Source organism: Physeter macrocephalus, chromosome 1, assembly GCF_002837175.3.
Source record: "Physeter macrocephalus isolate SW-GA chromosome 1, ASM283717v5, whole genome shotgun sequence".
NCBI classification, from domain to species: Eukaryota; Metazoa; Chordata; class Mammalia; order Artiodactyla; family Physeteridae; genus Physeter; species Physeter macrocephalus.
In genome coordinates, this window is record NC_041214.2 from 32982414 (window position 1) to 32998924 (window position 16511).

General features: G+C 48.0%; 1 protein-coding gene across 1 annotated transcript in view; it reads right to left on the reverse strand.

The window, feature by feature from the left end:
• Window positions 1–16511, reverse strand: part of EPHB1 (EPH receptor B1) — a 437960-nt gene that overhangs the window by 120078 nt on the left and 301371 nt on the right. The window contains exon 5 of the mRNA XM_007108469.2: window positions 4643–4978. Within this exon, the coding sequence (XP_007108531.2) occupies window positions 4643–4978 (336 nt within the window). The remainder of the gene's footprint in view (window positions 1–4642; window positions 4979–16511) is intronic.

Here is a 16511-nt window from a genome sequence, read left to right on the forward strand (position 1 = left end):
TATTTTTTCCAAGATTTCCTCTGAGGTTGTCTTCCCCAACTCTGACACTCAGAGTCTAGTTGGCAGAAAAGAGAAGTAAAGTTTGTCATTCACCTTAATTCTCTCTGACAGCCAGGTGATCCGGCCATCAGTCTGAACCTGGGGCCAGGTGCCGGAGAGTGACTGCAGAAGTTAGTGGTGATAACAACCTCTCTGCAGATCGCTTGGCCACTGGAACAGAGAGTTCCACCTGATCTGGTTTATTTTAAACTCAAGGCAGCTGTATTCAGCGCCAGGCTGCATCCCTAGAGACCTCACGTAAATCTGAGCTTGCATAATTCATGACCAACCCTGACCAAAGGTGATGGACATTTTTTTGACAGCTAAAGTGGCCCAGCTATGTGGCAATAGCTTAGAGGGAGCTTACAACCTACACAGCTCACCATAATGCAACTTTTGATCAGTCTGAGGATAAAATGGCCACGAACCTGAGTATGAAACCCAGAAACATCATTTGCTGGCTGTGAGATGCTGAGCAAATTCCAAAAGCATTCTGACCTCGGTTTCTTCATATGACCCACGTCGTTTTTGTAAAGAACTTGGTAGGGGCTTGGCACACTGGAGGTGCTAAAAAATGGTAGTCCTCTGCCTCAGCCTACGGGCTGCTTGAGAATCCCATCCTGATACTCTCCGAGTGATACAAGATCCTCGAGTAGTCTGACTATATACTTGACTGGAGTCATCACAGAAGGAGATGAAGGCTCGCTGGATCTCAGGATGCAATAGACCCTTTGGCGTCCCCCAGTCATGCTGGTTCCGAGGGAAGAACTATACCTAATATGTATCCAATGGACCAAAAGATGACTACAAAATCTCCTTAGATCAAAACCCTTGGGTCAAGAGAAGCCTACTGGCTTTGTGACCACCTAGAGGGGTGGGAGGGAGATGCAAGAGGGAGGGGATATGGGGATATATGTATATGTATAGCTGATTCACTTTGTTATACAGCAGAAACTAACACACCATTGTAAAGCAATTATACTCCAATAAAGATGTTAAAAAAAAAAGAAAAAGAAAGAAAGAAAGAGAAGCCTACCGGTGATTTTCTCTGATAGACTGATACCCACCATGACTCTTTTTGTCGGGTAGCTAAATCAGCTAAGATGAGCTGCCTGCCTCCACTGGGCAGGGCTCATGAGAGCAACACGATGCAGCACCAAAGTGGCACATCTGGGCAGCCCCAAGGAAGAAGAGCATGACAATCCTGCCTCTACTGGACAGTAAGAATGGCACACCCAGCCACAGATGCTGTCCACAGCTCCTAAACAAAGGAGGAACCAGCCCAGAGCAGAGAGCAGCCTCCCAAGATAGATTCTCACGTTCAGATCAAGCCCAAAACCCTTGGCAGACAACTTGTCCAAACCCTTCTCTCATGCGACCCTGATATCCATTGTCAGGATCCAATTCACCTTGGAACAACTTGTACCCCTCAACAAACACACGCCTATCTCCCATTTCCATCCAGAGGCAGGGGGAAGCCTTTCATGGCTCAGTGTCACAGAGATCTCAGCCTGCACACTGAGATGCCATCCACTCAGCCGGATGGCACTGGCTGTCTCTGAATAACCCCTCTGTGCTTGGAGGCTATGATATGGGGAGCCCAGAGGGACTGCCCACCTTTTAGGGCAGGAAACAGAAGAGAGAAACAGAATGGATGGCCTGCCAACCCTCCTTCTAATCCCAGATTTTCCAAGCCCTTCAAGTCTCTGCTTCCTTATAGGAAAAATGGGAACAATAATGTACAAGTCACTGGGTAATTATGATGATCAAATGAGTCTGTATATTCCAAAATTGTTTGTCAACTCAAAAGAGACACAAACTGTGAATAATAACTATTACTCAATCAGGACCCACTCAATAGTCCCCCCACCATTTCAGTTTGGGCTGTTCCAGGCAGGGAATACATACTCAGTAAACACTTAGCAGTTGATTTAATGATTGATTCCAGGACGGCTCTTGGTCAAATTCTTTACCTGCCATCTACCTACTCATGACCCAATCAGTAGGACAAATGTGGCCACAGGTACTGACAAGGGTCGCACCATACCTGGAGGTCAGAGGGGGGAGGCTGACCTGGATCTTGCCCAGAGTGGAAGAGCCCAGGGCTGCTCTGGGAAGGGGACAGGCATATCATGACTTCTTGGTGATACAGGGGTTCATCCACCTTGTCTCTTAATGGATCTGAGTGAGTCACTAGGGATTTTATGATGCCTGTTATTTAGTCTCTCTTTCATCCCTTATAAAATCTGGGGCTTCCATTCATGTTTCGAAACTCTTCTTGCAGAGGTACAAGCTCGAGTGTTTATTTTGAAAGTTCTCATCTTTTTAAACAAATATCTGTTTGTGGAAAGTAATTTGCATTCACATGTGGACTCACCAAACAGCACCGTGTTCCTCAGAGCCCCACAGCCCACGGATGAGAAACCACTGGTTAACTTGACCTTTATTTTATAATAACCATATGCCACCAAGAAGCAGTTGCAACCTTACCTTGTTGATTGTAAACTTTCTGACACCCAAATTCCAGAATTCCCAAAGAGATACCATGGATTGGACAGTGACAATGGGGCTGGGACTACAAAATCAGGGAAGGTTAAGAATAAAGGGCCCATGAGAGGGCGAACAAAGGGCATGAGAAATGCTCCTGGAGGGGCCAACGGGTAAGGACAAAAATAAATATTTTGAATATTGGTAACGCAGGGTCCCTTGTAGAAGCCCTGGTCCCTCAGCTCCACGGCAGCCTGAGAAGGTGCAGATGGCAAGACAAGCAGATGGGCAGGTTCGGGAATAGCAGGGTAAGGGAAGGGAGGGGCAGAAATCAAAGCAAACCAATGTAAGTGGCAGGTTTGTTCACACATGCTTAGAGAGAGGGAAAAGACAGCCAAGCCCAGTGTAACATGACAGACTGGAAGGATTATTATTCCCAGAAGCTGGGACACTAAAAAATTTCAGCCAGTTTTCTGCCTTAAACTCTCCAAGGGAAATACTGCTAACAAAGGCTGCTCATGTTATGTGCTCATCATGATGCAGAAATTACCGTTCTCTTCTCTTTGAGTAAGATGGGCTGTCACAACCTTTGTCTCCATGGCACTGGGGCTGTGGTCACCAGCTGGAGGCTTCCACACTTCCACTCTTATTTTCTCACTACACACGTATGCATGTAAACGCGTGACCATACGCATACATACAAACACGCACACACGAACACACACACGCTCACAGCAACAACGCAGCCATCTGGATAGCCATGCTCTCCGACGACACCTTTTTTTCTTCTCAGTTCTGACAGCTTAAACCCAAGAATCATCTGCCATCAAAGATGCCTGGTATTAAAAGAGGTAGAATGAGTCTCAGGATGGGGAGATGAGGAGTAGGAAAGGATGGAGAAGAATAGAAGAGGTCAAGAATTGGGGGCCATGTGGAGGGAGAGAGAGCAAAGACAAATGCTCAGTTCCTGCTATTCCACGAACAAGCTGTCCTTTTAGAATTTGTTGATTGAGAAAAATCCATCATTCCAAGTAAGATCATGGTCCACTGCCCACGATCCCCATCGTTGCCTATAGACGTGATCTTCGTGTCCCCTCTGCAGTCTGTCACCTTCCCTCCAGGGGGGAGATTGCTCATTTCTCTCTAGCTCCTTTGGTATTTACTGCATGTTTACAGCACACAATACTTAGAATATACCACCTTGCAGCTCTGTACTTTGTGTCTATGTCCTGGAAATTCTTCAGTTATTATGTTTCATGGGAGGAACAATGGTGTCCAAGTATCATTGTATCCCTCACAGTGTCTAATCCATAGCTTGGCACACAGTAGATGCTGAATAACGGTCTCAATAATTGAGTGAATAAATAAATAAATGAGTGAGTGCATGAATGGACTGGTTAAATGGATATAAAAAGAAATGGATTGTTGCAAGAGGTGTGAAAAGTAATAAAAGGAAAAGGTCAGAAGAGCAAAAGATGCAGAAATAAAGAGAAGAGAAGAAAATGCGTCCTAAACTATGCATGCCACACGGATGTACCAGCCATCAGGAGTGATCTACTGCCAACTATCTGAAGTCTCTAGAACAGTGTAGCATTCATCTGACCAAGCTGTAAAGGAGAACGTATTGTTGAATTACATGGGTTTAATTGAAAAATACTCTATGAAGGCAGTACTGACTATCACATGATTTTTGGGAAGCTTCTTTCACTGGGTTGGCTAATAAAGCAGCACTGGTGTTCTCAAGATTGTGCAGTGCTTCTGCCCATATCCACCCACCTACCCATCCATCCATCTGTCCATCCATCCTTCCAAGGACATTCGTTGAGCCCCAGCTGGATGCAGAGCACTGGGTCGTACTCTGGCTTGGATGTGCGTCTTTGCCTTTGAACTGGGCACAAGAAAACCCCTCAGAATCCAGTTCATTCTCAGAGGTGAAACACTACAGCCTTTTCCTCCATGGTCACAAATGCCCATCGCCTGATACCTTCACTCCTGGGAGGAGGCCTGAGGGCAGACTAGTGGGATATGTGTGGCCGAAGCTTTGTTCCTGCACAGAAGTGGCAAAGAGCCAGCCCCGCAGACAGACAGACAGGAGCACAGACGCCTGCAGACTTACCAGCTTGGTTTGTGGTGATGTTGACGGAGACGTGCTGTGGGGGGAAGGGACTTTTGCTGGAGACCCCATTGACGGCCTGGATGTCAAAGGTGTAGGGGGTGTGGGCCCACAGGCTGCTGATGGAGACACGGCACTCAGTCAGGCCCAGCTGCCTGGGCACGAACTCCACGTTGTCATCACAGCGGGAGCAGCTCCGGCGGTCTGCACGGCACTTCTTACAGATGATGTTGTAGGTGACGTCATCCCGCCCACCCATCTCCCGAGGAGGGTGCCACTCCAGAATGATGGATGTCTCATTGACAATGGATATGACATTGCGGGGACCTGATGGCACACCTATAGGGAGACAACGAAAGGACAGTGAGGTTGGATAGAAGTTTCCCCAGCATCTCTCCATCTGTCTTTGGTGTGTTCCTACTCCCATCACATACACACATCCCCTCTCCTCCCTCAACCCCAAATCTCCATGCCTCAATCCATTCTGAGAAAAAATGACAGACAGAAATGACAACCTGTCTCCCACTCCCCTTTTAGCCATCCCCACTGGGGTTTTCCTTCTTTGAATCATGTGTGCCAAGGGAGAGGAGGATGGAGGACTTGGGTACAAGCCCTTCTGTTCTCAGGACCAAGCTGCATCCTCCAGGCAGCTTTAGCATCAGTAACATGTATGTATATTGGACACTTATTGGATTCCTTGTCTTTTCTTTTTTTTTTTTTTTTTTTTTTGCGGTATGCGGGCCTCTCACTCTTGTGGCCTCTCCCGCTGCGGGGCACAGGCTCCGGACGCGCAGGCTCAGCGGCCATGGCTCACGGGCCCAGCTGTTCCGCGGCATGTGGGATCTTCCCGGACCAGGGCACGAACCCGTGTCCCCTGCATCGGCAGGCAGACTCTCAACCACTGCGCCACCAGGGAAGCCCCATTGTCTTTTCTTAATTGGTGTAGAACTCAAGGGTTGAGGGATAGGAGTGACCCCTCATAAGACCCAACATATCCAGGCATCCTGCATAAAATCTCATACAATCTGGGATCTTTGTGGTGTGTGCATGGCATTGGGAGTGTTTCTCTGTAGGATGGGCTGCCAGAAAACCTGGAAGGATGAACATTCACATTGCACAAGTTTTGGTGCATGAAGTCAGGAAATTCACGCAGCCACCATTTTTGACCCCATGATACTAGAAGAGCACAGGGGTTTGTCCCAGACACTCTGCTATCTACTTTGCATGCATTTAACACCCCCCCCCCAAAGAACGCTATTGGGAAGGTACAATAATTAACTCAATTTTTTTGAAAGGGAAACTAATGCTGAGAACGGGGACTGGCTATAGATCATGTGGTCTATGAGAACTAAAATTGGCATGGACACCACCTCCGCCTGATTCCAAAGCTCGTGTTCTTAACTATAGCCCTGTGCTGCCTGTTAGTGAAACTATCTTTTCCTACTAAGGGAAGAGCTGGCCTTACTCTGATATGACACTCCAAGAGCTGGCAGTCAAATCTATAAACGGACAACAGGAGATTTGAACAGACTGCCTCTCCTACAAATCAGCCGGGCTCACAGGGACTCAAGGAGGGCAGCCTCTTCCCTCTGGACAGTTCTGCCCATGGCTGCTGGTCACACTCTGGCAAAGGCTGAAATGCCTTGTTGCAAAACTCTAGAAAGCCTGGTCCCTAGTAGGAGGGCAAAAATGCTGCCGAATTAATGGCCAGCCGCAGTCCTGAGCATTTGGAGATTAAGTTGGAGGATCTCCTGCCCAAGAACAGAGCAGATCACAGCCTCTGGCTCCCAGGCTGAGCTCTGCTTATCCTCAGTATCCACCTGATGGAAATGGATCCCTCCTGGAAGCACCACCCCTCCGAATGGTGGGCCGGCTGGAGCCACCGCTCTGGATAGTAATGCTTTCAGAATTCACGCACGTGACTGTCGCCAGCTGAACGAAGACGTGTATGGCAATTCATGCTGGAGACAGGAATCAAATGCCAACACACAGAATGAGGGAATAACAACAAGGTCGGGGGGCACCAGGGAAAGATTCTGTGTTGAATCAGTCAACAGCAAGCAGCTAGAGCAGAAAGCAAATATTAAATCGGATTGTATTAAAACATGAAAGAAAATCAGTACTGTACTATATAAAGCCCATTAGGCCTGAGCTAAAGCACGACTTTCATGCATGCTTGTGACAGGGCAGGATTCGTGAAGCATTTTTACTAAAGTCTTGCAAATAGTGTTCAGGAATTCCCCACCCATATGCCCAGGGATGAACATCCATCTCTTTGCGAATCAGCACACAGCTAGTACTGGGCAGGCAGTCGGGACCATGCTAAGTGGGCTTCTACAGGGCGTGGCCAGCCTCATCTCACACTGCACTAATCATTAAACGTCCATATCGGCCGGTGCCTGTCTTAGACATGTCTGTTTGCTTGGACTGATGAGACTCAGACCACAAGCTCCCGGTGGTCAGTGCCGTCACTGCCTGTCTCATTGTTACAGCAGACAGCCTAGCTTCAGCCACAGACCACTGTTTCTCATGATCATAATAACTACGTTCACCAAGCGCGTGCTCTATGCCAGGCATGGGGTAAACCCTTTAACCCTGTTATCTTGCTGCATCCTTATGACATCTTGAGGCTATCACTCAGAAAGCAGCCTTGGGCGGAGGAGCAGAGACAGGTACCAACAGGGAGAGTGACCACCCACCCCTGCCACCCTTTGGAGACCTCCCCACTTCAGTTACCTCCTCTCTCCCTTGAACTTCAACTTCACCCTCTCCCCTAACTCCACCTTATCCCCTTAAACGTGCATAAGTCATTGCCATTTTAAAACCAAAACACGGTCACCTGGCGTTTCTTTCTCCATATTACATGTCCTCTATCTACTCTCCAGCCAAGCTTTCCCAAAGCGGAGTCACACTTATGGGTCTCCCTCTCTCCCTGCTCAGCCAACTGCAGCCTGGTTGCTCTCGCACTCCACCACCGTGCCTGCCTTTTTTGGCAGGGGGGCTCCTACTTGAAAAATCCAGGGAACACAGTTCAGTCCTTACCTTCCTGACAACTCCCTGTGTGGTCGCCACAATGTGGGAGCGCAACACACAGTCTGTCAGCTTATCTCCTTTCCTCTGATCTTTCCCTTCCTCTATATCTCCACTGCCTCACGATGATGAGCCTTGTCAAGTTTCCTGCCCTATCGCAAAGACTCCTAACAATTCTCGAACATCACTTTCCATCTCTCCTATCCATTCTCTCCTGCCAGGGTGTAAGTTCCAAACGTACACGGGATCATACTGTTTTCTACTCAAACCCCAGTTATTCAAAAGTTCACCCTCCTTTCCAAGTCCTTCAGGTCCCCACGTGGTCTTGCTGCTCTTGATCTCATCTCTGGCCCCTTGGACGTTAACCCTCACATTGTAGCGAACAGGAAGATTCCTGTGATGTCCTGTGCACACTAAGCTCTCTTTACTTCCGCCAAGCCTTTGCATTGTGTTTTCTCCTCTGCCTGGAATTCTTTTCCTTCTATCTACCTGACGAACTCCTGCTCACCCTCCAGATCCAGCACATTCCACCAGGAGTCATGCATCCCCCCGCTGGGCTTCCATAAGCCCATTTCTGGATGCCTAACTCAGAATTCACCATCGCACTGTGATGGGCTCTTCTTATGTGTCCTCACCATGCTGTGGCCTCCTGGTGAACAGGGGCTGGTGGCTGGTTAGTCTCCATGATTCTTTTTTTTTTTTTTGCGTTACGCGGGCCTCTCACTGTTGTGGCCTCTCCCGTTGCAGAGCACAGGCTCTGGACGCACAGGCTCAGCGGCCATGGCTCACGGGCCCAGCCGCTCCGCGGCATGTGGGATCTTCCCGGACCGGGGCACGAACCCGCATCCCCTGCATCGGCAGGCGGACTCTCAACCACTGACTCTCAACCACTGCGCCACCAGGGAAACCCCTCCATGATTCTTATGCTCAGCATTTTGCCTGGGAGAGGCCCCATTCCACCAGTTTTCAACCTCTACTCAGTGTGCAAGTCTTCAGGTCACATGTGTGCACCCCTCTCCGGCATGAGACATGATGCCCTGTGGTGGGGCTGAGGGAGGATGCAGCAGTAGCAGGGAGGACCCCGCTTGTGCCCCTGAATGGTAGAGCCTCTGGTGAGATAAAGGTGGTGGTGAGGAGCTGCCCCATCCCTGATCCATTGGTGTCCATGGCAGCTGGGGGAGACCAACCCTGGTCAATTCTTTCTCCATGTCTGTTCATTTGCTTCCCACTCAAGAAGAAAAGCAGTGGGTTCCCAAGAAGCATTTTTCAAGTTTATTTAGAAACAGGCTTCATGTGAAGCAACCACCCCTCATTCATGGCTGTGCTCCAGAGCAAATGCATCTGTGGGGCATGAACAGGGCTCTGTGGGAGCCGTGGTTGCTGAGTCCAAGGCTGCATAAATCGGAATCCTTTCCTTCCAAGGAGCAGGAGAAGACATTAAGAGCGTTCCCTGGAGAGCAGACTCAGACAGCTCGGAGAACCTGCACGGTGCCTGGGCTTCCAGCGCATACTCGTGGAAGTGGCCCAAGTCTGGGCCACAAACGATGGCTAGAACCCAATTCGTTATTCATTGGTTCATCACTCACTCTTTTAATAAATACTCTTGCACTGTTCTGGGCACTTGGGAAATAGGAAAAAGCAAACCAGACAAGCTCCTTACTCCCATGGAGCTTACATGGAGAGAAAAACTGACAGGAGGAAAGGAAACACAGAGATAAAGGAGATGGTTCCAGATAAGAATAAGTGTCAGGAAATAAAGCCGTCCCCAGGCGCAGATTGCCTCCCCACAATGCTTGCTCCTGTCCCTTTTCCCACGAGACTTCTTCCAGGCCAGGCAAGCCAGGCCCAGTGTCTGGGCAGCGAAAACAATGATCGTCCCCAAGTTTGTGCTCCATTGTCCTGATGACAAGGATGCATTCCCTCAAGTAGGCAGCCTCGTCTCTCCTGTGCCTGAACAAAGAGTCTGACCAGAGAGCAGATTTGGCCTCCAAATAAATCTCCCTAGAGGAAGCGCTAGGGCCATTTCCTACCCAACTAGGCTGCATCCCCTGGGTTTGGGGCCCTCCCCCTGCAGAGAGTATTTGGCCAGCACTGGGGTCCCCAGCAACATCCTCAGGAAGGAGGCCAATTGAGACCAGCAAACCAAAACTTTAAAGGGGGAGTGGAGAGGGAGGCCAGAGGGAGAAGAAAATCTGCTTTCTCCGTCCTCAGAAGCCCTCGGGAAGTACACTGGCAGGGCTCAGAGCCAGGGTCTCCTTGTCTAAACTCCCTGCTCTCTCGTCCGTGTCCTCGTTTTTCTTAATTACATACAGACAGGCTTTTTGAAGCCTCTCTGATCTGTTGCCACGGTTACTACTGATGAAAGCTTCCTGCTGAAAGGGCTAGGAAAACTCAGTCCTTTTAAAGGATGGGAAAACTGCTGAGCTGTGATGCTCTGTCTGGGTAGAAGGAACAGGGTGGATTCTGGGTTGTGGGGATGGGTCTCCAGGGTCTTCCAGGATGTGCCTGAGAGGTTGATTCAGCCTGCATGGAGCATGGATGGCGTTGGGACTTCAAAGAGTTAAGCAGAAATGATCCTTCTAGAGCCATAGGGTTAGCCCAAGTGTTGTCACATTGAGATAGACTCTCCTGCTTCTTAATGTGCTTTGGGCCAGATGATTTTTTTTTTTTAAGAATCGAGAGACAGGGTGGGTGGGAGAGAGTAGTTGAGTTTATTTGTAGGCATAAAGCTGGAAATAAGAGGACTCTTGAGTAATCAAAGGGAAAATCTGCTGAAGACAGGCAAGCCCTGAAAGCCAATTTCTTTATTAGGAATCTTAATAAAGCCAACATCCTGGTTTTAGAATTTAGATGTGAATTTCTGGCTGGTCCGAGGTATAGAGCAGGCAGTATCCAGCTAACTGTGCATTGCTGCTGCCAGGGTCTGTGTCCTTGTACCCCTACCCATGGGGAGCAGGTGAGGGTGACAATCACAGCGAGGCAATGCTCTCCTGGGGGGCTCCTCATGCAGGCTGGAATTGAACTGCTCTGCATAAGGCCACAGACGAAGCCATCCCTTTTGTGTGCATGACCCCTTGAAGAATCTGATGAAAGCAACAAAGATTTTCCTGAGAAAAATGAACATGTACTTGAACATATACTTGTTTCCAGGGACTCTGATTGGTCTCTGAAACCAACCAACAAACCTCCTAAATGTTCACAGCAACAAAGATAAAAAAAATATTCTCTTGTTGGCAAACCCTAGGGATGTGAACTTCTAAGCCTTAGTTTTCTCATCTGAAAAATGGTAGTTTTGAGAATTTAATGAGATAGTAAGTCCAAGGAGTTTAGCTATATGGTTGGTACACAGAAAAACTCAGTTAATGTCAGCTGCTATTAGTATTGGTATTGTCATTATTGGATGATCTGGTTGACCCACTCGTTGAACTAAGATTAATCTAATTCAGCCACTTGTTCCTTGAGCAGAAACACTGATGCCCAGACCTATGCTGACATCCATGAAGATAAGAGGAACCCATATGTTTATTAATGAGGCAAGACCCTTTACCTACAGAGTACTGGGAATTGTGGGCTCATACAGTTAAGTGTCAAAGCAAGTGATACAGACACAAAGAGTTACAAACGGATGTTTGAGGAATGATAAGATCAATGAAGAGCAAAATTTTTAGAGATGGTGTCTGGGCATCCTGCCTGCAAGACTGGAGTTGTACTTGGGGAGAAGCACCTTGAAGGCTTTCTGTGCTAGTCTGTACCCTCTAGGACACCTAACCCTTGCAAGCACATCCTAGGTAGAGCCCTAGTCTTGGGTATAGGGCTGTGTCTCCAGAATGGTTCCAGCCCTTTTTACCTCCTGGGCTCAAAACCTCTGTGTACATCTATACATCTGCTTTCTGGCCTCCCAAGAGGCTGTCTGGCTTTGACCAGTATCTGGTCTTGCTTGTTCTCCTTCCTCCTGGCAGGGAAACCCCACCTTTATACTCCTACAGCAAACTGTGTTCTCTATGCAATCTTCCTTTAGGAGAAAGGGTTGAGATAGGGTTTGTGAATGAGCCAAAAAGGACATTTGATACTCAAGACTCTTGAATGCAGAGGTAGTGTTCTCATGGCTGAGAAGAGTCAAGATTGTAGTTTGGAAGTATGTGTTTTGCATATTTTAACGTGGGCTGAGGATTAAGAAGGGAGAGAAAGGGAGATCAGAAAATAACTTCAGGGATAGGGATGGCAAAAGTAAGTGTGTTGTGAGGGGCAAGGAAGACATGTGAGGAGTGGTCCAGGACTGGTTATCAAAAGTGATAGTACTATCAGGACATCTTTTTACTCACTGCTCACTGTGACATAGCTACTTTAAGGAACCATGTCTGAGTGATTGGAAGTCTTCCTAGGGAAGAATAAAGGTCTTTGAGATTTTATAGAGAAATAGATAGGAATCAGGGAGAAGAGGCAGACATGGAAATGGGGGCTATGAAGGTCTGAAGAGGTTTTTTATAAAAGCAAAATATGTAGGAAACTAAGTCAGGCTGGTGCTTATGCCTTTGCCCTCAATACAGCATACAGGGCTGAAAGCAGGATGGGTTGGAGGGTAACATAAGCCAAAAAAGGGAAAGTTTGCAAATGTCAGAAAGCCTGTAGAGTTACCAAATAAACACGAGGTCAACTTCATGTTCAGCTGTGGTTCCTTCTTTGGTAACTTGTTCATTGAAAACAATGTCAAAACAAAAAACGTCTCTTTATTCTCTCTGGCTGCCACGTGTAGCTTTGACACTCTTCAGACTAAGTTCAGCTCCCTCTCTCTCTCTCTCTCTCTCTCTCTCTCCCTATTTCTCTTTCCCTCCTGAGACACCAATTCCTCTTCCACCATTCCTTCACTTGGTGTAGACTTCCTGGGAGAGATTGGACAAGAGTGACCACTATGCTAGAGGAAAGGGTTGTGACGTGGTGTGTCATGCAGGTTCAGCACCTTGGAGAGGGACATGAGCCTGAGCCCTCCCACTTTCACTGGGGTTCCCTGGATGGCAGTGGGCGGTTCCCAAAGATTCTCTGTCAGGCACCAATAACACCACAAGAACAAGGGTCTTTGACAACAGGGGTTGTAAAGTTTTGTCATTAAGGGGGTGCGGTGTATGACTACTTGAGGCCATATCAGGAAACCAAGAGTAAGTTATCAGGGACCTGGTGGAAAGCAGTGGCATCAAATGAACAGACTACTGAGGCACCTTCCATTCAATAGTGGAAGCTTAGAGGGGCTTGGGATCTTTGGGAAAAAAACTGATCAAGCATTATCTATAATTTGTGAGGGATGAGCACCAGACCATTGGAACACTGTTTTGCTCAATGTGAAGATGGTAGTGTCTGAAGTCCCGAGGTGTCTTTTCCAAAGAGGGAGCTGTGCTGGGGGCCTGAGGCACAGGACTGGAAAACTGAGTCATGTCTGTCCCTTTGCAAGCTCAGGTACGCTGGTTACTCTCCTCAAAATGTAGGCTGTCCCCCCTGGAGAAAGGAGGAGAGGACATTGAAACCTGGAGCAGTCAGGTTACTTTACTTTCCCTAACTGCCCTGGGATCTCAATGTTCCCAGAGACAACTTTATGTCACCTTTTGAACCAGTTTAAAATGAACCCCAGGGACATAGTCTTCCTGGGGATAGACACCTGTGCCATCTGCATGGATGTCGGGAGGACATGGCTTTGATTTGGTGGAACTCGTTTGCTTCATGCTACTGAGTGAGTGAGTAATTTTGGTAGTTTGCCTAGAATAGATTTCTACAAAGATCATCTGAAAGATCAGAGAGATGGCTGTGGTTTCGTTTTCAGTGGAGTGCTATATGGAATTGTGAATTTCATTTTAACAACAAACCCTCTATGCAAAGTACTATCATAGGCACCTTGGTACATAACTTAATGAAATCTCATTGTGCCAACATCCCATGAGGTAGGAACTATTATCCCCATTTTACATATAAGGAAACTGTAGCTCAGAGCCATTAAATAACTTGCCTAAATCATGTGGGGGGTGAATGCTGGAATCAAGACTTGAGTACAGGCTTGAATGGTTCCAAAGTGCACTCTTAATAACTCTTCCCCCTAGGGTGGAGGCACCTAAGGGTGCAAGTGTGATGCAAATGTAACCAGGTGCTGTGGGGTAGGGGGTAGGTCTCTTGTGGAGGCAGGAAGCTCTTGTTCCTGAACCGTTTCAGTAGTTTCCCTATGGAAACAGGGCAACCGTGGTTCCAAGGCCTTGCTGAGCACGTCTGAGTCTGTTGCTCATTAGGGTCTTGGAAACACTGGTCCTGTACTCAGGCAATTCTCCTAATCATAACAGTTAGTAATAAGAAGAAATGACTAGTCAAAACAAGGAGAGACCCCGGTGAGAGGGATTTCAGGAGCATCAAAGAACCCAGTGTTACACATTTCACCAAACACCAATGTTTGTAGAAAGTAATTCTTGTTTCTCCTGCTTCTATGGAGCTAATTGTCTGGGAGAGAAGGGGGTGAGTTTCACTTTCTGGGAAAAGAGACATCCCCTCTACCTGACCTAAGCCAAAGCCTGAGCATCTAGGTTTCCCCAGGGCTGCAGGAGCCCTTGGAGGACGGCTGAAGGCCCTGCACCCCAAGAGGCAGTGTATCTCAGCAGGAATGGCTGACAGCCATCTTGCATCACTGTCTGTGCGAGGGAGGGATAGAAGGTGGAATCTTCTAGTTGTGGCCCAAAGTGAGGCCAGAGAGAGGGCAGCTTGGACATGACACCCCCTGCAGATTCCCTGGGGACACTTCAAGTCAAGGAGAGCTAGAGGTCATGTCCTCTTAAAGACCTGCCCATCAAGACCTCCTTCCTGGCCCTGAAATGTGGCCTCAGGGCTTTCAGAAGTGGTGAAAGGTGCACTGGACTCACAAAGAAAATCAGGCTGAGTGCCAGCTTTGTGACTTTAGGCAGGTCACTCATGCTCTCTGAGCCTAATCTTTCATGGATTTTGACTGATCAATCCATCTGTGTTGCTGAGACCCTGCAGGGTGCTAAGCCCCGTATGTAAGATTATGGTATGAAAAGTTCCCTGGCGCCTACCCTGAGGAGCTCAAAGTCTGCCGGGGAGGTGGGCACCTGCACAGCTGTCACACAAGCCACTGACTGACAAGACTGGTGGAGACGCATCCCCGGGCCTGGAGAGGGCCAGGCACCATGCTGCGGGGACATGCAGGGTCCCTGCCTTCTTCACACTTATGGGAGAATCAAACGGCAGAATATAAGTTGAAGCCATACTGTATCTTAGTAAGCTCCACATGCATTAAAGACTATTCAGTATAGTTACTCAGGAATCCCCGCCCATCCATCCACCTTCCAGCAGAGAAAGAGTGAGCACGTGCACACCTGTACAGTGAATAAAAGACACTGTTCAGAACATTTGACCTGAAGGCCCTCTGAAGGCATCTTCCTGCCTAGGGCTTTTGAGGCCCCAGGCAGATCTTCTCTATGGGATCTACCAGGCTTCTATACAGGGCTCCCACCTCACACTGGGATTCTTTCTCTGCGGGATTCAGGTAGTCCCTCAGAGAAAGAATCCCCATAGGTCATCCTGCTGAAAGATCCATACACTAGGTCACAACCTGCCAAGCAGGCTCTAAGGTGTTTGCTGCCACCAGAGGCAACAGTATAAGCCAGTCAGATTCTTCTTAAAGTCAAAGGACTTTGGGACACACTTCAGTCTTTGGCACAACAGAAGGATAGACCGTTCTTGGGCAGGGTCTCCCACAGAGCAACTTGTTTTGGAATATCATTCTTACTTGATGCAAACTCAAACCCTGAATCACCCCCAAACAACTCATGTGATTTAGCATGTCCTGACTCAACCCAGAGCTTGGTAATTCCCCCCAGGCTGGTGCCAGTGTGGAGACTGAGATCAAGAAAGAAATCTAGAACGAGGAAACTGATGCTATGTGTCTTGAGGTACAGTTGGCAGCCACTGGGCCAAGGCCTGTCAAGGATGAGGGTCACACACTTGATGGAAGCTTTGCAGGTAAAGCATCTCAACTCCCCTGAACTCCTCTCGGCACACAGCCTACTCTGAACTCTCAGATACTAGGTACTAAAGAGAGAAGGGCAAGGATCTTCCAAGGTAGTTTTTAAAAGAAGATAACCATCTGGGCCAGACTGGAGAAGCCCCTACGGCATGCGGGGGTGATAGCTGGGATAAGGCCTCAAGGTTACTGCAGGATCAGCAGTCCTCTCTCTCCACCATCCGCAGAGAGAGCGTAGGGCCCATAAAGGACTCCTGCATCTCCACAGTTCTTCACAAATGACAAAAAGCCCCTCACTGTATGGCAGAATTTTTCCAGTTGTTATAATTATCCATCTTTTTTAGAGGCTATATAACAGAATGGCATCAAGACAACAGCTGGGAAAAGACTACGGGTTACATAGTAATGGATTATTCATTTAATTTTCCCTGGGAATACACAGAAGAGTCTCCCAGCACTGTTGTATGTGGTTCTAAAAGAGACCTGTACTGTCTCTTTCCAGGTGTACAGAAAAGGCCCAGAATCCAAAGATAACAATTCAAGGTTAAGGGAACAAAAAGAGAAATTGAAAAAGGCAGGTATACCTCCCAGAAAGGTTCAGGTCATCCAAAAGCAAGTCCTGATTCTGACACTTCATAGACACACTCATTCCTCGCATGGGAAGGAGGCTTGGAGGTCAGAGTGTGTCCCTGGTGGTGAATGCCCTCTACAGTCCCTACCTGGTTGGCCAGCCTCTGTTTGATTCCTCCAGTGACGGGAAGCTCACTACTCCCACCACCAGGAAGTCATCTGCTAACAATAATCATAACCTCTTTGAAAATACAATGAAAAAAG